Source organism: Leuciscus leuciscus (genome assembly GCF_965113295.1).
Source record: "Leuciscus leuciscus genome assembly, chromosome: 20".
Classification (NCBI taxonomy): Eukaryota; Metazoa; Chordata; class Actinopteri; order Cypriniformes; family Leuciscidae; genus Leuciscus; species Leuciscus leuciscus.
The window spans coordinates 19,916,236-19,930,840 of record NC_138744.1 but is presented as its reverse complement, the minus strand read 5'-3'; the positions used below and the strand labels follow the sequence as shown (position 1 = coordinate 19,930,840).

The window sequence follows — 14,605 nt, the reverse complement described above, 5'->3', positions numbered from 1 at the left end:
GAAGTATTTCCCCCTGGAATTAATTTTAAAGGGCATGTGACGACTTGTTTTATGTGGGGTTTTCCTCTGGCTGATTCGGATGGCTGGCTCAGCCCTCCCAAGTGTCTGTTCTCGGGTGGTTTTATTGAGGACACCTGTTGCTGACTTCCTTTTGGGCCTTTTAAAAAGGAGCCAGACGAAAGGCCGCAGAGAGCTGCATATTGGACTTGATTTCGTTTTGTTCCTTTAAACTGTTCCTTTTGTACATCCATCATTACTACAGCACATTATACTATCATGAATTCATTTAACTTTATACCACTGACTCCTGACTGTTACCTGGTACATTGTTTTTTTCTTTATAGTTATATTTTGTTAATACATTTTTCATTATTTTGGCTTTCTCATGTGTCCCTGTTTTTGTTGTTTCCCTTTTGAGCCACGGGGCATAGCAAATGGGGGCTCGTCCGGGATATAACATTTTCGTACCTTTACAAGGAAATACTGTATGTTTTTCTTCTGTGTTTACTATATAACACACATCATGTTGTGCATTTACGCCAAATACTTCAAATCAATTATTTAAAAGGATCACTGCAGTGTATAACGTATTATTACAATTAAAAATTATTTTTATATTTTTATTTATTTTCTATTTTGAATTTTCAGCAGTCAATACCCATCTTCAGTGTCACATGATCCTTCAGAAATCATTATAATATGCTCATTTGGTGGTGTTCAAGAAACATTTACTATTATTATCAGTGATGAAAGCAGTACTACTTTTCAGCATACTTTGATGATAATGGCTATACAGCATCATTTATATGAAATTTATTTATATTTATTTTTTTACATAATTTTCTTTACTTTCACTTTTGATCAATTTAATGTGCCGCTATTAAAAAGTAGTAATTTCTTTAATAAAAAATTACTTCTGACCAGTATATCAACAGATACAAATATCCAAATCCAGATTGTCATAGAAATAAACTATGAACGCCTTTTTCCCAACCACATTTTTAATATAACAGTTATTTTTTTACTTTTTAAGCCTAGTTTTTGCCCAAGCCCTATTTCATTTTGACCCTGCAATACATCTGATGTTAAGTGTTTTGCTCAGACAATGTTTGAACCTACAACCTTGTGATTATCAGCTCAGCACCTTAACTACTATGCCACACTCTAAAGAGAGACACAAAAGCCATTATATATGAGAGTTTACTGATGTTGAACTGGTTTGAGCCAAGTCAAACATGTCTACTTGGCCTACAGCAGAGGACAGAAAGCAAACATCTATGTGTAAAAGGAGACATTTATCTGTGCCGTGTTCCTCTGTTTACTTTAGCTCCTGCCCTTCAAATGTGCTTGTTCTCCTGTTTTCACATCCCTTGTGGTAGATCCACTGCAGTGATCCCTAAAGCTGCTGATGGTTTGTGATGAAGACCTTCTGAATCCTGGACTAACATGTCTAGACAAAGGCTATTTTTATCTAATGTTCTCTTAGGCTACTGGGTTAAATGCTTGGTAGTATGGTCTTCAGCTCAGAATAGCTATTCCCATGATCCTTCAGTACAAAAAACAATCTCTGAGAGAAGCAAAAAACCTTGTTGTAGCAAACTAGACATTCGAAGTTCTAAAGCAGAGCCTCTCAAACTGTAGTGCCCATACATACAGTCGGCATCTAGTCAAAGTTGGGGGCGTGGGCTGGCGTGGCGAGGGTGGAGTCGGCGGGGGGGAAAACACCGCAAACATTGTGTGTATTTGAATGACAAAAATGTCGTATTGCGAGTCATTGACGCCTGCCGACCGGCAACGGTACATTGCAAAATAAACTGCAATAGGTTATGATTGCCCTTATTTAATTAAAAACTGGGTCAATGACCCAACCAAATGGCCGGAGGTGTCGTTTCCAGACATATTTTGTTATCTGGTTGAATCTCCAGGCAAGACATCGCGGCAGCTGTAGCGGTAACATTAGCCTATAACTCAATCAACTTTCGTGTATGTTGCATACTATAACTCCATAAAACCTTGTCACTTACCAATTGTACGTATGCTTCACTCCAAACTATTAATCCTTTTGTAAAACGGTGATCAGTAGTATGAAGTTGCCGAGGGACTGTGCTGACAGTTATCCCTAACTCACAGAATGCAGTCTGTACTGAGTGTAAGTTAGACCTCGAACCACTCCATAGGTTCACGGCTCGCGTCATTACGAAAGCGATTGGCCTTTCATGCGAGCCTTCACCTGATAACGCTAATGTGAATGAGACATCCCTTATGAAAAACAACTATAGGAATCTTGTAGTATTTTGGGACATACTATATAAGTACTATAGAGTTATTACAGAACATCACAGAAGTATTATACACTACTATAGAAATCTTATAGGATTACTATAGTTCTTTTTCATAAGGAAGATGTTTATTAGGAAGGATGTAGAACTTCAATTCATAATTTGTTTGTTTATTGGCGGTACAGAAAACGAAACAGCAACTCTTCGGCATGATTGTCCCGTGTATCTCAATTAGCGCCAAGGCAATGTTTTCCCCCACGGGCTAAATTCACATCACGTGACGGGGCGTTCCCGGGGGCGTTCCCAGACCAACCGTCTGTATGTATGTGCCATGACATGACAAATTTACAATAGGCCCTACTAAAATTGTATGTAATTTATATATGTTTTATTGTTTATATACAATTTTACTACATATCTGTCCCTTGTGAAAAAAAAAGAAATTAACGGTACGTTTACACGACAACGATGTACTAAAAATGGAAACGTTTTTCCTTCGCATTTTTCGTCTACATATGACAACATTGTCAAACCGTTCCCCATTCACACGGATCCACAAAAACAACTAAAAGCGCTGTATTATGCTGCCAGGCCAGTAGTTGGCTATATCCCTTTGCAAAGAAACACTTCGCCCCTATGGACAGAACATGTAATACACATGAGCATGATGTCATCGTTTTCAGAAATTTTTACTGAAAAGCCAGATCTTGACTCAAGCCATGTGCTCACACAAACAAAACAAAAACAAGCAAATGCCCAGTGAAAACAATCTCAAGCCATGTGCTCACACAAAATGTGAGTTATGAGAAACTCCTAAGCTGCGTGTTCACATAAAACATAACACGAACACGCAGCCAATGAGCATAATCACAGACTGCGTGTTTACACAAAACATTACGAAATGAAAGCACGCGGCCACTGAAAACGCGAACCGTGCGCTACACAGAACATAACACAAGAGCTCCTGGCCAATGCAAACATAAATCAAGCGCTCACAAAACACACAAGACAAGATCGCATGGTGAGTGAATGAACATAAAACCTGTGCGCTCACACAAGTGACAAGACATGGAGCGAGAGTGCTCGAACCCCGACACCGGACTGAAATCGAGATGAGTGCCAGAATCCGAACACCACACTCCGAACATGAAACAGGGCCCGCAGACAAGGGAGCGCACGGCTCGAGCACCCTCGAGACCACACGCTCACACAAAGACAAGACAATACAGGATTTAACAAGATTTATCACAAGATTTAATATAAGTCTATGCTGTCCCCAGAATGTGTCTGTTAAATTTCAGCTCAAAATACCCCACAGATAATTATGACCGCCGCTAGCGTAGCTAGCCGGTCATATAGGGATTGTCAAAGTTTTTTTTTTTTTTTTTTTTCGTCACCTTACTGAATTTTTCGTCAACGATACCAGGGACACCGAAGCACCGGGGAACATGAAATTTGGTGGGCATGTAGCCCCACTAGACTTCTAAGGAAAAATTTCGTTTGGTCCCCGGGGGCCACTCCCCCCCCGCGCTGGGCCCCCCCAAACCCCCAAAAATGCAGTTTTTCCTAAATAACTACCTGAACCGTGGCACCGAGGATGAAGAAATTTTTATGGTATGTTGGTCTACTAGACTGTTACGGAAAAATTTCGTTTGGTCCCTGGGGGCCACTTCCCCCCCCGCGCTGGGGCCCCCTTAAATTTTTCGTCAACGATACCAGTGACACCGAAACACCGGGGAACATGAAATTTGGTGGGCATGTAGCCCCACTAGACTTCTAAGGAAAAATTTTGTTTGGTCCCCGGGGGCCACTCCCCCCCCCCGCGCTGGGCCCCCCCAAACCCAAAAAAATGCAGTTTTTCCTAAATAACTACCTGAACCGTGGCACCGAGGATGAAGACATTTTTATCGTATGTTGGTCTACTAGACTTTTACGGAAAAATTTCGTTTGGTCCCCGGGGGCCACTTCCCCCCCCCGCGCTGGGGCCCCCTTAAATTTTTCGTCAACGATACCAGGGACACCGAAACACCGGGGAACATGAAATTTGGTGGGCATGTAGCCCCACTAGACTTCTAAGGAAAAATTTCGTTTGGTCCCCGGGGGCCACTCCCCCCCCGCGCTGGGCCCCCCCAAACCCAAAAAAATGCAGTTTTTCCTAAATAACTACCTGAACCGTGGCACCGAGGATGAAGAAATTTTTATGGTATGTTGGTCTACTAGACTTTTACGGAAAAATTTCGTTTGGTCCCCGGGGGCCACTTCCCCCCCCGCGCTGGGGCCCCCGTACATTTTTCGTCAACGATACCAGGGACACCGAAACACCGGGGAACATGAAATTTGGTGGGCATGTAGCCCCACTAGACTTCTAAGGAAAAATTTCGTTTGGTCCCCGGGGGCCACTCCCCCCCCGCGCTGGGCCCCCCCAAACCCCAAAAAATTCAGTTTTTCCTAAATAACTACCTGAACCGTGGCACCGAGGATGAAGAAATTTTTGTGGTATGTTGGTCTACTAGACTTTTACGGAAAAATTTCGTTTGGTCCCCGGGGGCCACTTCCCCCCCCCCGCGCTGGGGCCCCCGTAAATTTTTCGTCAACCATACCAGGGACACCGAAACACTGGGGAACATGAAATTTGGTGGGCATGTAGCCCCACTAGACTTCTAAGGAAAAATTTCGTTTGGTCCCCGGGGGCCACTCCCCCCCCGCGCTGGGCCCCCCCAAACCCAAAAAAATGCCGTTTTTCCTAAATAACTACCTGAACCGTGGCACCGAGGATGAAGAAATTTTTATGGTATGTTGGTCTACTAGACTTTTACGGAAAAATTTTGTTTGGTCCCCGGGGGCCACTTCCCCCCCCGCGCTGGGGCCCCCTTAAATTTTTCGTCAACGATACCAGGGACACCGAAACACCGGGGAACATGCAATTTGGTGGGCATGTAGCCCCACTAGACTTCTAAGGAAAAATTTCGTTTGGTCCCCGGGGGCCACTCCCCCCCCCCGCGCTGGGCCCCCCCAAACCCAAAAAAATTCAGTTTTTCCTAAATAACTACCTGAACCGTGGCACCGAGGATGAAGAAATTTGTATGGTATGTTGGTCTACTAGACTTTTACGGAAAAATTTCGTTTGGTCCGCGGGGGCCACTTCCCCCCCCGCGCTGGGGCCCCCGTAAATTTTTCGTCAACGATACCAGGGACACCGAAACACCGGGGAACATGAAATTTGGTGGGCATGTAGCCCCACTAGACTTCTAAGGAAAAATTTCGTTTGGTCCTCGGGGGCCACTCCCCCCCCGCGCTGGGCCCCCCCAAACCCAAAAAAATGCCGTTTTTCCTAAATAACTACCTGAACCGTGGCACCGAGGATGAAGACATTTTTATGGTATGTTGGTCTACTAGACTTTTACGGAAAAATTTCGTTTGGTCCCCGGGGCCACTTCCCCCCTCGCGCTGGGGCCCCCGTAAATTTTTCGTCAACGATACCAGGGACACCGAAGCACCGGGGAACATGAAATTTGGTGGGCATGTAGCCCCACTAGACTTCTACGGAAAAATTTCGTTTGGTCCCCGGGGGCCACTCCCCCCCCGCGCTGGGCCCCCCCAAACCCCCAAAAATTCAGTTTTTCCTAAATAACTACCTGAACCGTGGCACCGAGGATGAAGAAATTTTTATGGTATGTTCGTCTACTAGACTTTTACGGAAAAATTTCGTTTGGTCCCCGGGGGCCACTCCCCCCTCCCCGCGCTGGGGCCCCCGTAAATTTTTCGTCAACGATACCAGGGACACCGAAGCACCGGGGAACATGAAATTTGGTGGGCATGTAGCCCCACTAGACTTCTACGGAAAAATTTCGTTTGGTCCCCGGGGGCCACTATATATGCACCATATTTCATGTGTATGATTAACTTGACAACCTCTGGGGGTATCCTCTGCTAAGTTTTGTAGAATTTCATCCATGGGGGGGTATAAAATAAATTCATTTATGTGCACATTTAGTGACTGTACACTCATCGGCCTGTAGATGGTGCTGTTGAGCGAAGGGTTGCTGGTTTAGGATGATACTGTCACACACACACATGCAGGAATACAAACAAACGCAAGCATGCACACACACTGACATCCACACGCACAGACACACACCCATACACACACATACAAATCCACATGCACAGACACACACACACACAAACACACACGCGCACACATGTACGCACACATACATACACGCACAGACACACACACACACACACACAGACACACACATACACAAATACACACACATACACACACACACACACACACACACACACACACACAGACAGACATGCACATACTATTACTTTTTTTAGGTATACATAAACACGCAATACAGCCAAATTACTCCACGTCATTTATTTTTGTGGAAAGCCAGTGCAGGCCTGAGCGGCGGTCATATTTTGTACCGCGATGCGGTACATCTAGTTTATTATAGCTTGTCAAACTTGCCCATATTTGTGTGTGAGCAAAAACCTGTTGTTTTTGTGTGTGTATCGCTTTAAATGCAAATGAGCTTCTGCTCCCGGCCCCCTTTGTGGAAGAGGGTGGAGCCTTTACAGCTTGTGCTTTGGATACTCCGGCAACAACAAAATTGGAGAATGTCACGCAGCCAAAATGTCGGAAATTGTCAGTCGCGGTGTTCAGCCTTACATGTTTGAACCGGAGTCAGACACTGATGGAGCATCTTAAGAAAAAGTTACAACTTTTAGAATATAATTAGACATTTCTGAATGGTTAGTGGATAAATTAATGTAATTGTTGTGGAGTTAAGTTGATTCAACTCATTGACTAACATGTACCATCATGTTAATTTAAAAACCTTTCAGAAACAACTTTTGTGCAAATCCAGAATAGAACTGGCCCTTGTTTGTGAATGATTTGCACAAATATATAAAACTTTACCGACTTTCTTCTGCTCATTTCCTTCATAAATAAAATCAACTACGGTGTCAGATGCTGGGAGTCTAGAATGGAGACTCTTCTGTTCATTGGTACGTCATTTTTGGCGCAGAAGCTACAGCGAGGAAACAAAAATGGCAGACTGCTGCGCCCCACTCAGTGCGGTCTCTATCCTAACAGGGTGCTAGTCATGGGCGTGGCTTATGGAACTGATTGTTTGGAGAGAAAGTTTATGATTTATGGGGATTATAAAAAAGGAATGGGTGTGTTCAAAAACTTTATCAAAGTGAATTTTGCCTTATAGGTCCATTTAAAGCGATCATATCTCTTTACAAAACTTAGATTAAACTGCTTGATTAATATACATTTGATTTACAATGCCTTTTTAACCTATTTGAATCTTTCAAGTTTTGGTTACATGGACTTTTAATGGGTGGAACAGAAACTACTCAGGTTTTATTAATAATATCTTAATTTTTGTTTCAATGATTAACCAAAGTTTTCTGGGTTTGAAACGACATAAGTGTGAGGGAATGATGACCGAATTTTCATTGAATTTTGGAAAAACATTACATTCAGTCCATAGTATATTCATTAAAACATATTATTTCCTGTAATAAGTGCTCCGTTTAAAATATGCTAAAGTGTACTTTTTCAAAAGGGGAGTTATTAGTGACCTCAAAAAACAAAAACAACCCCCCCACACACACACACATTCATTTGGAAGCTCAGGATGGTCTTTTTTTAATTTTTTTTATACAATATAAACAGATGAAAACAGTATGAGGTAGACTGAATTTGACAAATATTTCACGAGCAGCATACCTGTGTTCCCTCGGGACCAATCACATCAAGTGCACCAGTTGTGCTGTATAGGAAACGGATAATCTTCTGAAAGTTGTCATCTCCAATACTCCAGGAGCCATCTACAAGGAAGGCTAGGTCTGCCTTGGCTGCTTTGCAAACTGAGAGAGATTTCGAAAGAGAGGGAGAGAGAGAGAGAGGGAGAGGGAGAGGGAGGAAGCAGGTGAAAAATCACTAGCTAAAATAAGAAATTCTCATTACTGTGTAAACGCTGCAGAACAACAGATGTCAAATGATTCAAACACTTCTGCTTCTCACTGACAGGATCTCCATCACAGCTAGCTGGATAAAACAAAGAGGCTTAATTAATTCCCAGCTATCTCTCTTCTGCTCTGCCAGACTGTTGCTTTGCAGGATTTGGGGCTAAACACATTAACTGTCAGAAGCCTAAAAAATGCTTCATGTGGTAACATCTAAATGAACTGCTTTTATTAACAATATTATTTAATGACTGAATCAATCTGAATACGTAAGGTTATATCGATTAGGGTCAAATTAGGTTAAAATTCACCATACCTACTTTCTAAATGCATTTTACCTAATTTAATGTGAACAATTTAATCTTTTTATTTATTTATTTATTTATTACCTCAGACTTCACCTTTATTACAATTGACTGCCAGCTCGCATTCAGATCTGCCTTCATTCAATCAACAACTGATATAGAAACAGGTTCCAGCACATTTTTAAAGATAATCTGTTTCACTCGGATGTATGTCACAATAAGGAAAAAAAGATTTTTTGCTACTTCTGTTTCATCGCAACTTTCAAGACACCATTAAATAGCTTTGCGAACAAAGTTTTCCTACTGGTGTTTTTAACAAATCTTTCTCATTTACTTCCTCGCACTGATTCATATTCGGGCAATACATATGAGTCTCCCTGTCTCATAAGCATGTGACTGCTTGCCTGCCTTCAAAGTCTAACTGAATTAGTACTTGCTGTACTATACCACAAATCATAAGCGTTTGAGTGAGGGCTGCAATTGAGCATTTCATAGGTTGGACGTATTGAACAAACAAGCCCCATTTACTGAACAAGTTGCTATTTTGAGTCTGAACAAGAGTGGGACTGATCAAGACACCTTGTTTGTGGACGAACTAAATGAATCAGGCATTGTGTTCGTAAACAACTTGAATGACCTGGCAAATCTCATTAGGCCCAATTTGTTCACATCTCGTTCAGTTTGTTAATCTAGTCCACAACAAGGAGACAAATGGGTTGTTTCGGTCATGAACAATTTTGGTTGAACGGTTAAGTGATTCAATGGCTTACTCATAAATAAACAAAAAGCTTCCTTATCAGCAATCTATCTTAATTTCAAATAAATGCTTTAGCTTTCTATTAATCACAGAATCCTGAAAAAAAGTATTAGTTTCCCAAAAATATTAAGCAGCAGAACTGCTGTCAACATTGTAGAACCATTGATCATAATAATAAATGTTTCTTGAGCACCAAATCGGCATATAAAAATTATTTCTGAAGGATCATGTGACACTGAAGACTGCAGTAAAAGCGGCTGAAAATTCAGCTTTGCCATCACAGGAATAAATAGCATTGTAAAATATATTAAAATAAAAAATAGTTGTTTAAATTGTAATAATATTTCACAATTTTACTGTTTTATAATAAATGTAACCTTAGTGTGCATAAGACACTTCTTTCAAAAACCCTAAAAAATCATACCGACCTCAAACTTTTGATTGGTAGTGTAAACTGTAGAAAGGGTCACTGTCTCAATCAATCAGTGAACGAATCTGAACAAATCCTTTAAGTAAACAGACTCATTAGGCTCATTGGGAACTATCGAAATCCCAACTATTTTTTCCTCTGTTGACATATTACTCATTAAAACAGCAAGTTTGTGAGACACATTTTCATCAAGGAGTTAACACAAAAGGACTCAGAGCCACAAAACTCTCATTTCAATTTCATGAGGTCTTTAAGGTAAGAAATGTTTCACTTTTTACAATTTGGCCTGTTCTCAATAGTAATGTACAGCATGCAGGGCAAAGCATTTGGGTTAACCACTCAGACTCTCAGAGATAAAGCCAAATAAAAATAACAAATAAATCTAAAGAAGCATTTGGTTTCAGTTCAAGAAATCATTGAGGTGTTACTTTATGATGCATTATTTGGTAAGACAATGAAGCAAATCTATTCGCTATAAAGTGGGAGGTGAGGGATCTAAAAGAAATATATACAGTATAAGGGGGTAAAATAAGATCTGCGTGATTTTATCAGGTGTGTTGGGAAGGCTCAGACATATTTATTGAGAGCGGAGTGGCGCAGAGAATAAGAAAAGGTTAGCTGTCAGCAGAGATGTACATTAGTGAAAGGTCACATAACACATAAAGACATGGCCAACAAACAGGGAAAAACAATGTCTGAAAAGCCAGTTATTCCCACATTGGTGTCCTACCTTCTTTGGCTTGAGGGATGGTAGGAAGAGGGATCGTGGTGGGTGGTGCGGTTGGTGGCTGGGTGGGTGCTGGAGCTAGAGAAACAACAAAACAATACATAAACCAGAGCAGGGCCTGGCTGTCTTCACTTTATTACATACACAATAAGATTCATGATCTTAACAGAAACCCAACTGTAAAAGAAAAAGGACACACTGATCCACCGTGGTTCAATCTGTTTCTCAGGCAATGATTGATTGTACTGTATGTTGTCAGGCACGATGTTGTCTGGAAATGACCTATATCATTGAAGTGTTGCTACCGCCTAACTGACATATTAACACAGGGGTGCTCAACTCTGGCCCTCGACATCCACTTTCCAGCAGAGTTTAGCTCCAACCCTAATCAAACACACCTAAACAAGCCAATCAATGACTTCAGAGTTACCAAGGCTACAGGCCAGTTTTTTTTTGTTTTTTTTTTCAGGGTTGGAGCTAAACTCTGCAGGACAGCGACACTCCAGGACCGACATAGCCTATTCCTGCTCTAGATCGACATTTGTCACAATTCTGCGCTGATGGGAGTCACTAGTTCTTTGGTTACTCAGATAACATGGAAGACAACCATGACGGTAGTCAGTGAAGGGACAAAGAGGCCTAAGTATCACTTACTGTGACAGTTCTATACAAGCAATACTTGAGGGAAAATTATAAAAAAAAAGTGAAGAACCAGGAAAACTTTGCTCTCTTTCTCCTCGTCTCTGTCCTCCTTATCGCCAGCGCTTCCGCAGCACATCAGCTTCCTCCATGTTTACATACGCATGATAGCATGCTATAAACCATCTTGTAAAGCTTAGGCTAATTCCGAAATCGCCCCCATACCCTCAAATAGGGCATTTGTAGTGGTGTCCAAAACCATAGTGGACGTTATCGTGTTCACTCATTCAATGAGTGTACAGGCGATGTATATTCAGCGGCTGTACGAATTCGCTCACTCGTTTTCATTCACTCCATCAAGTGAACATTAGTGGACTAACGTAGGGAATAGTGATTGAGGGTTTAGGGGTGATTTCGGATTAAAAAAATGACGTCATTGAGGTGTGGGCGGTCGTGCGCATTGAGTAAGACCCCATTTCACGTGTGTGAACAGCATTTTTTGTAACTTTGCGCGCTGCTCCATTTTCGAAGATCCATAACTTCGAGCCGAATCTACAAATAAAGGTCAATGTTTAATAAAAATGTTCATGGAATTAAATAAAAAATGTTTAATAATATTAACAAATATTTAAGAGATTGTTGTTTAATTTAGTTTTATACATATTATGTTCTCATATCAATATAATTTTTTCTAATGTCACAAGTAATAATCTCAAGGTTACTGGATTTTACATGATACTTTGTTGTTGTTTTTTGTAGCATGGGCTTGGTGAAGTGCACTAAAACAAACACCATCAGGTGTGTAACCTTACTTCTTTCCGCTGCTTCCTAAGGTTTAGAGAACAATTACTCTTGAGTCGCCCCCGTCGTTTCAAAGAATAGTAAAACGGCGAGTGAGTCACGGATAAACGGAGGTTGCGCTGCAGAACCAGGCGAAATTATAAACAAGGCTTTACCGTTCTTTTATGCATGCGGGTCAGTTCTGGACCAGTCTGGATCAGTTCACACTCGAATCTGATATTAGCCACATTTAAAATAAATAATGTGAACAGCCAAACAAAAAAAAATCGGATCTGAGCAATAAATCAGAATTGAGCACTAAAGCTTGCAGTGTGAATGTAGCCCAAGTCCACCTTCAAGTGTTTTGTTGGAGCCTAAAAGACAGAGGAGGTGTAGTACAATATCTGACCTCATTTATCACCCCAGTAAATCTTTTTGAGAACAGATGTCATATTTAATCTACCGATTAAAAATGAGGTTATGAGGGAAAACACTTAAACAGACAATTAAATATGTTGTATACCCAAAGTCTATAGCAGGGGTTCTCAACTCTGGCCCTCGAGGTTCACTTTCCTGAAGAGTTTAGCTTCAACCTTGATCAAACTCACCAGCCTATAACTTTCTACTAATTAGCTTAGGGGACCCTGGGGGCCAGACTTAAGAACCCCTGGTCTATAGTTACATAATGGCATACAAATGTATAGTTATCAGAGTGTATTTACCAGTGGTCGCAATAGTGGTGACGGCAGGGCCCTCTGTGTCCTGTGAAAGGGTGTAGACGCTGATCTTGTACTTGGTGTTGGGTGAAAGGTTAAAGAAGCACTCTCTGGATGCACTGCCACCAACCCTCACTTCCTGTTTCTGACCATCTATTCAAATTAAAGAAGCAGAGTTGAGTAAAAAATGGCAGGATTGGCGTTAATTGCAATTAAAACTGCTTCCTCAAGCAAACAATTGTGCTAATTAAAGAGAAATTTTCATTCGAGTCCTCAGGCTATAAACAAAAACACTGAAATTGGAAATGACAGAATCGGCACCACAGCAACATGCCGAAGTGTTGTTATTTTTAACAGGCATGTGTTGCTGCTCACAGATTGGGCGTTTAAATGAAAGGAACTATGAGTAAATCATGTTTTAAGAAATCTGATTCTCAGATCCCAGGGTAAAAAGTAGCAGAACTGCTATTTTTGATTTTCATAGCTGTAATTATTTTCCAAAGCTGAGAAAATGGCCAGTGCTGCTATAGAGCTCAGGAAGGGTAACCTTGTATTCAGCCCATGGAGTTCAACGGAAAGATCTTTAATCGTTTTAACCAGAGGCTGAAGACTGCAGGGAAATGGGTGCACCGTGATAAGCAACTTGAGTGCAGAAAGAAATGAGTTGAATGAAAGAACCCAATATTTCCATTCTTTTCACCTTCTTTTCTTTCTCTACTCTTTTTCTTTCTGGTTTTCTCTTGTTCCACCTCTCTTTCCATCGATCTCTTTGTTTTGTTTCTGATGGCAGACATTAATATCCAGCAACTCGACTTGGTTCATACATCTTAATTTGTCTGCCATTAAACAGCTGTGTCCATGGGGAATAAAAATGGCTGGGCTGTGCAGAAGCAGTATTATACCACTATTAAATGAGAAAAAAGCAGCAAAAAGGTTTTCTTTAATAAGATATTTCCCAAAGCATTCCCTCATTTAGACCATGATCTTGAGAAAAAAAAATGGCTCTGGAGTGCATTATACAAAACATTGAGATTTATTAAGGTATTTTCTTTGAATTTTCCAATGATAATATGGACTGTAAAACTGTGATAATAACATCAACAATATTCCCTTGCTCCAACATGCTTTGATTGCTGAGCTGATCAAACAATGGGATGTGACATTTGCCTATTAGATTCCCGCTCTATGGAAAAGTAGCTGGAAAGCGCTGCTGCTCGGCTCAGTAAACACCTATCCTCCTTTAAGCGTTTGTTTCAACAGACTGCACTTCTCAGTCCAGTCACATCTCTGGCACAAGCAGGATAGTTCCTCTCTTCCCTGCATTTGCAAGCAGGAATGCTTTACTACACCACGAGGGCTCGGCACCGAAGATTCATATGTCTGGCTGAAATTCCACAGTAAAATTCTCACTACGAGCAAGATGGCAAATAATGAATCCGCTGTTCCTACTGGTTACCAAAGTTTGGACATTATTTGACGAGAAGAAGGCAGTGGGGATCTTAGTACTGCAGAAATATACACATATTCATACCACTCTTCAGCAGTAGTTTTGATATATTTGTGTAGGCATAGTTAACCATGACTACAGGGTAATGGGTTGTATCTGTAATTCTTGAAGGTAATTTTTTTCTCCATTCAGAAATATAAAGAAAAAAAAAATATTATATTATATTATTATGCAGCTTAATATTTTTGTGTAAACTTTTTTTTCATTATTCTTTGATGACTAAAGTTTGAAGAACAGCATTTATTTGAAACAGAAATCTTTTGTAAGTATTATAAATGTCTTTACTGTCACTTCAGGTCTATTTAATGTGGATGCAGAAAAAAAGTAAGCATTTGAGAAAGTAAACCAAAAAATGGTTATTGGTAATTATATTATTAATTAGAGTGAGATTACAGAAAAGCATCTGAAAAGAGTTTGAACATCAGAAATGTCATTATTATTAAGTATTTTTAAATTATGATCTGAAAG

At 40.8% G+C, this 14,605-nt stretch overlaps 1 protein-coding gene across 3 annotated transcripts in view; it reads right to left on the bottom strand.

The window, feature by feature from the left end:
* Positions 1-14,605, bottom strand: part of col14a1a (collagen, type XIV, alpha 1a) — a 129,746-nt gene that overhangs the window by 49,931 nt on the left and 65,210 nt on the right. For all 3 annotated transcript variants that reach the window (XM_082149957.1, XM_082149955.1, XM_082149956.1), the window contains 3 exons: positions 12,637-12,783; positions 10,499-10,573; positions 8,038-8,177 (listed from right to left, as the gene is read on the bottom strand). In XM_082149957.1, the coding sequence (XP_082006083.1) occupies positions 8,038-8,177; positions 10,499-10,573; positions 12,637-12,783 (362 nt within the window). The remainder of the gene's footprint in view (positions 1-8,037; positions 8,178-10,498; positions 10,574-12,636; positions 12,784-14,605) is intronic.